Source organism: Cucurbita moschata, unplaced genomic scaffold (assembly GCF_002738365.1).
Source record: "Cucurbita moschata cultivar Rifu unplaced genomic scaffold, Cmos_1.0 Cmo_Scf00060, whole genome shotgun sequence".
Taxonomy (NCBI): Eukaryota; Viridiplantae; Streptophyta; class Magnoliopsida; order Cucurbitales; family Cucurbitaceae; genus Cucurbita; species Cucurbita moschata.
In genome coordinates this window covers 417,709-423,700 of record NW_019268576.1, presented here as the reverse complement: position 1 = coordinate 423,700, position 5,992 = coordinate 417,709, and the positions used below count along the sequence as shown (strand labels likewise).

The following is a 5,992-nucleotide window of genomic DNA, read 5'->3' as shown; positions in this document are numbered from 1 at the left end:
GGGGTAAAAAGATTATAGTAGTTATTTATTTAATCGTATAACTATTATGTTGTGAAAACTTATTTCAAACATTTGATATATCTGACAACTTTATCATGCAAAATTCTAGTGGTAGATTTATGCTTACCATCCCCTCCATCTTAGAGGTGAACTGACCACCACATTGTTGCTTCAATTTGGTCAATATACTTCTCTCGTGATCATCATTGGCACTCTTGTCAAAGAGAAGCCTTCGGGCAAGTTTTTTTCTGTCACAAGTCATAACATAAGTATTTTCAAGATCAACTAAAACGTTGCGTGAGCATTAAGTGTCTCAAAGTACCGATAATCACCTATAAAATTCAGCAAACAAATCTTTGTCGCTGATATAAGCAAGCAACTTCACCACCTGTATTTTTAAATCACATGAATTCTAAAGTTCCAACACTAAATAAAACTTCAAATGAAACAATAAATTGAAAAATACCTTCTCAAGTGTCTCCTCTATTGCTTCATCACTCAACTTTTCACTTCCTCCTTTCTTAAGGATGTTATCACAAAAGGTGGCAAGTAATTCTGCACTAGAACTTCCAGCAACACCCTTATTACAAAAGACTTCAAAAGCTTCCTTGAGAGCCTACTCAAAAACACACTTCAAATGTGAACAGAAGTATAGTGTGGTATTAAGAATTACAGTGAATTTTACTGAAGGTGAAGAAGTCACATGCCTTGTGAAAAAGAGTGTGGTTTTGGAAACAACCATTCACATAAGCCAAGTACTTGTCGTGAAGCTCAATCACTTTTCTGACAAAAACCTGAAATCAAACCTCTCAGCTATAATTCAAAAAGAAGACTTAAAAAGAAAATAATCTAGAAGTTTGAAAGCCAAAGGGCACACCTGTTCCTGCAAACCAACTATGTCCTTTTTCTCGGCCTAACAAGAACAGAAAGGTCAACGTAATCAGTAAAAAGCCTCATCTTAAAACATTGTGACTGGTAAAGCGAAGGGGGCATTCTAAAATAAATAAATAAAATTCTAAGATTTATTTCCACACAAGATTGAGCATTTCAATAATTATCTGGAAAAAGAAAAGGGTAAATCACACCAATCATAACTTCCTTTAACTTTTATACCTATTAGTTAAAAAAATGTACAAACAAATGCATCTTTCAAAAGCTTCGACGAGGGAAAAATATTTGGGGCCCTAAAACCAAGTTACAAGCCCTAGCTTTAAAATAAAGAGGCTAAATATTATTCTTGTATGGTCCCTGAGTGAGAAATGACAACTGAGTGGTTGTGCACTATTCGATATGATAACTAAAGAAATCTAGGAATCATCTGACAACAAAACTTTAAAAAGAAGATTAATTGAGATGGAAGAAACCTTCTTGTTACTTGCAGCATCTTCTGCCTGTTTGACCAATGCTATTCCTTCAGCAGTGACGTGCTGCATAACAGAAAAGCAGTTTGAAAATTGAACATGACATTATTCAAACATGTAATACCCTTTCGTGCACATATATATATATATATAGAGAGAGAGAGAGAGAGAGAGAGAGAGTAGTATAATGTGGCCCACCAACCTGCTTGAATATGTTGGAAACTGGATCCAATCCCTTGGGTATTTTGGAGAAGAGACGAAACATCCTCGACAAATCTTCCACCTTAAAGTACCCACCACCCCAAGCCCAAAAGAATCGAGATCAGGGAAAAAGAGGACAAAAGAAAACAAAACATCGAAGAAGAACCACAATTAAATATATTGTTTCAAATGAGGGAAAAAATGTATAATAGTACCTTGTCGTCTCTAAGCAACGCATGGCATCCTGAATGCTCTTTGTCCAACAGTTGGGTAGCATACACAGACAGCAGTTCATGTTGAACTTTCTACATGAATGAAAACGAGAATAATCGAAGAAGGATAGAGAGAAAGAGATCTGCAGAACTAAATGTAGAAATTGGAAGGATATTGTAAAAGTTGACCACAAACCTCCAATAACTTTGGCTCGCTACTAGAGTGCAAATAGTGAGAAACTCTATCCTTTTCTCGCTTCAAGCATTCCTCCGCCTAGAAAATCAATCAAATCAATAAAAAAAAAAAACCATTTCTATGCATAAGGAAAATGTATTTCAGCTGATTTAAGAAAACAACAAAATAAAGGAAATACTTTTAGCATATAATCGGGACAAGAATCTTCTAGGATCCAATTGGAAGCCTTCCTAGAGTAATAAGCAGCAGTATCTTTAAGCATGGCAGCTTCAAAGTCATTTTCATAGTAATCCATTTGCCCCATCCCGATCTCCACAAATATATCCAATACATTCTTCAGTAGACCTCTATCAATCTGCTCCCCTTCACGTTCTTGATCAATCTGATTTACAAGACCATAGTTATTAAGCACGTCTAAATCCCAAAGATCATGCTTGAAAGAAAAGGCAAGGGAGAAAGGGGAATAACATACCAATGAAATTACTGCATCCCTCACTTTACTGTTTATCTCTTTATATACCTGAAATGAGTAGAGATCACTACTTGAACAAAAATTTGAGTATTAAAATCAAATGAGTCAAACTGCATATAGAGTATATGAATCTATTAGTAAAACAAAGTGGAACAGGAGGTTCAAGCTTGATCTTTAGAATGAAGCCACACATCCAAAGTTTACAACATACCAATTCACGGAAGCATGTGAGTCCAACTTCATTGAGGGGTGGAAGTGACCTTCGAGCAATGAAGTATCGATCAAGATAGTGGAAGAAACGAGAAAGCCACCTCACCATAACTTTATGGTTTGTCCACCTTTTGACAAGTTCTCTCAACATGAATTCATCATGCTTCTCCCTCAGGGATGGTAAGACCTATGTACACCACAATTACCAAAAAGAGCGCATTATGGTTAAAATTATTAGAGAACTCAAATGTTTCCATCAGCTAATTCCCTAAATGACAAATTCTAGCAACATAAATAATACACTAAAGGGAGAAAAAACAATCTCTAGAAATGCATAGATGTGTCCACACTACGGTTTTCCAAAAGAAGGCATGCATGTAAGCATTTCAAAATTGCACAATGTGACAGAGTTCCGAAGGATATAACTTTAATTCTGGAGTCATCTTAGAACAAAATTGAGGTAAAATAGCCGCATGGTCATAATCTCCAATACCACAAAGTGTGAGATTGAATTTTTCAAAATGGATTACAACTATCATGATGTTTTGCAAGGTCAGACTGAGGTTTTAAACACAGTGAGATATTTCAATATAAACCACCAAAATTTCCAACTGGATCAGCTTTTAGTGAGTTCCCTTGGCTTTGTAGTGGACTTTGCTCGTTTTCAGTACTCTCCACTTATTTTCAGTTAGATAACGCAATAAGCTCAGGTTGTTGATAAGTTAATCAGTGATATGCCCAAGATCGTAATGAACGTATCGGATGAACTTGTTTCTCACCATAGAAGTGATGTATTCTTCGAAAGATTCCCGGTATTTATCATACAGCTGCTGGGAGTAATCATGTGGCGGCTTTTGGGTGCACATGTTATATATAGTACTGCAAACGAAATTCAGAAGACAACACGTCGATCATCATAAGAGGACCAATCAACAATATGCACAAAATTGAACAATAAACTACAAGAAACAGAAGAAATAGTACGTGTAAAGCATCATGTAATCCTCAGAGTTGAACTGAGGCTCTGGCAAACCCTCTAGAATGTTCTTCAATTTTGTGATTCCCTTCTGCATAAACTCCCATCCCTGCTCCAAGTCAATAGTCTTCCGCTCACTCATTGCCATGTCGTGACAAATCTCTCTATCGAAGACCTAATAATTAACCAAAGGAAAAAAAACCTGCAGATCATAAAACAAGACTTCAATGCCGCCATCATACTGAAAGCAAACCCTAAATTGATAATCGAACTATTCCTCGCCCTCCATCCATGATCGAAATGAAAATCAAAAGTAATGAAACGTCAACATTAACACGAGCTTAAAAATAGAAACTCCAATCATCACAGTGAAGATGAGATTAAGCAACCTCCAACCAAATCCACGGTATCATTGTCATTCGTTCTCAATCAAACACACCGTCGACGAAAATCAAAACGAATACAGAAACCGAATAGGAACACCGAGGAACAAAAGCTCAAGGAAAAATTAACAGAGAGAAAACAAAAAAAATCCAAATGATCTCAACGTAGATCCGAGATCACACAGAAAACACCATAATAAGCCATCGTCAGAGCAAGAAAAAGGCACCTGAAACGGTCGTCAATGAAACCCTAATCAAGAATCATAACCCCTAGAGACGATAAAATGGAGGAAGAGAGAAGACGATAGAGCTTCGCCGGAGAAGTATCGACGGCGAAGATAGGCGAGAAACGCGAGACGGAAGAAAAAGACTCGAGGCGAAGCCCCGTTGGACGGGCAGTGAATAATGAATGACCCGCTTCCGTGTTGATTATATTTTACCAATTTTGATTTTGGTCGTCGGTCGTCGCCGTTGTCGATTTATAAATTTGCTTTCTTGCAATAAAGGGCTTCAACTCCGTGTTTTTAAGGTTTTGGCCCTTAATAATAATAATAGCCTTCAGAATTTGTGGCTGGTGCCGCTGTGTGGGCTGTATACGTTAATGCCTAACATCTGGCATTTAATTGCAGAAATGCTCTCTGCATACTGTCCAGGTTGCTTTCCATCGTGCTAAAGTGTAATTATGAACAAGTTTTGGGACTAAAGTGCAATACTGCAAAATTATGTTCTGATATTTTGGAAAATAATACTTTCGTTATTCGCGGTTTCATTACTATTTTATTTTAATTTTACATACTTTAAATAAATATATTTATTACTCAAAATTTGTGTATAATATAAATACTCTTTAATAATCAATTTTAAACAGTATTTAAAAATATCCAACCAAATCAAATAATTTTAAAAATTATGTTTATTATATTAAAAAATATTAAACCCAGAAAGGAAACTTTTATTAAATGGCAGGTCATAAATATTTAATAAATATTTAACTTAGTGAGTAAGATAAGTCTAAATTGCCTAATAAACAACAGTTTAGTAGCTAAGATACCATAATAAATATCGACATAATAGCTTTTTAATAAAAACTCGTTTTATATTTAAATATTTGTAGATTTCTTTCCTTGTATCCCTCTTTGAACACGAGATTTATTTTCGAGGATATGAAAGCACGGTTTTAAAAATGCTTTTTCTTTGGTAAATACGGTTATGTTGACTGCTTGTACCTAATTTCAACGTGTGACACCCAAGAAAATAATAATGTATTGACTGACCGTATAAATCGGAATGTATATATAATTTATGACTTAATTTCAACTATATAAAATATTAAAATTATTGTCACCATTTATTTTAATCTAAACTATATTATTTAAGAAAATTGATTTTTTTTAAAGCTTAATGATTGAAAAATAATTATATTTTTATTTTTATTTATTTCGTTTACAATTATTGGAAAATATATATATTTTTTATTTTTTTAATACCAAATGATTGAAAATAATTCGTGAAATTATTTCAAATTCTAGTAGTGTATTTTTATTTTTGTTTTCTTATAAGAAAGCCATCATATTTTTTCTTTATAAACTTATTCTAATAATTATTATAGATCATTTTTGTTTATATATCGATAGTAATTATTATTATTAATTTTTTTTTATAAAGATACGTGACTTTTAAAATTTGATGGTATTTTTAAATATAATACTTATGGTAATAATATTTTTTTAAAAATTGAAAGGCATTAGTAAAAGTTTTTAAATTTTAATTATATTTTTTAACAAAGTATTAATAATGATAATGATGATAAATGTTTTTTTTTTTTTAGATTTTTTAAATTAGCCTGTATTACTTAACAATTAAGTACTAAACAATCAACTATTGTGTAAATGACTGAATCACAGGTGGGTCCCAGCCGTCCACGTATACATGCAGCGAAAATTAGTCTAAGTTTAAAATGCTCATTAATATATATTTTGTC

General features: G+C 33.5%; 1 protein-coding gene across 2 annotated transcripts in view; it reads right to left on the bottom strand.

Annotated features, from left to right (window-relative positions):
* The window catches only part of LOC111436850 (cullin-1-like), a 6,262-nt gene extending 1,781 nt beyond the window's left edge, over nt 1-4,481 (bottom strand). The window contains exons 1-15 of one of the 2 annotated variants that reach the window (XM_023074620.1): nt 4,239-4,481; nt 3,637-3,830; nt 3,432-3,531; nt 2,654-2,839; nt 2,443-2,490; nt 2,149-2,352; nt 1,971-2,048; nt 1,778-1,867; nt 1,564-1,644; nt 1,365-1,427; nt 878-913; nt 708-794; nt 467-616; nt 333-388; nt 128-248 (exon numbers count right to left, since the gene is read on the bottom strand). In XM_023074620.1, coding sequence (XP_022930388.1) covers nt 128-248; nt 333-388; nt 467-616; nt 708-794; nt 878-913; nt 1,365-1,427; nt 1,564-1,644; nt 1,778-1,867; nt 1,971-2,048; nt 2,149-2,352; nt 2,443-2,490; nt 2,654-2,839; nt 3,432-3,531; nt 3,637-3,776 — 1,440 coding nt within the window. In that variant the 5' untranslated portion in view covers nt 3,777-3,830; nt 4,239-4,481. The remainder of the gene's footprint in view (nt 1-127; nt 249-332; nt 389-466; nt 617-707; nt 795-877; nt 914-1,364; nt 1,428-1,563; nt 1,645-1,777; nt 1,868-1,970; nt 2,049-2,148; nt 2,353-2,442; nt 2,491-2,653; nt 2,840-3,431; nt 3,532-3,636; nt 3,831-4,238) is intronic. The other variant, XM_023074621.1, reaches the window with a different exon arrangement.
* Nucleotides 4,482-5,992: the final 1,511 nt, after the last annotated feature.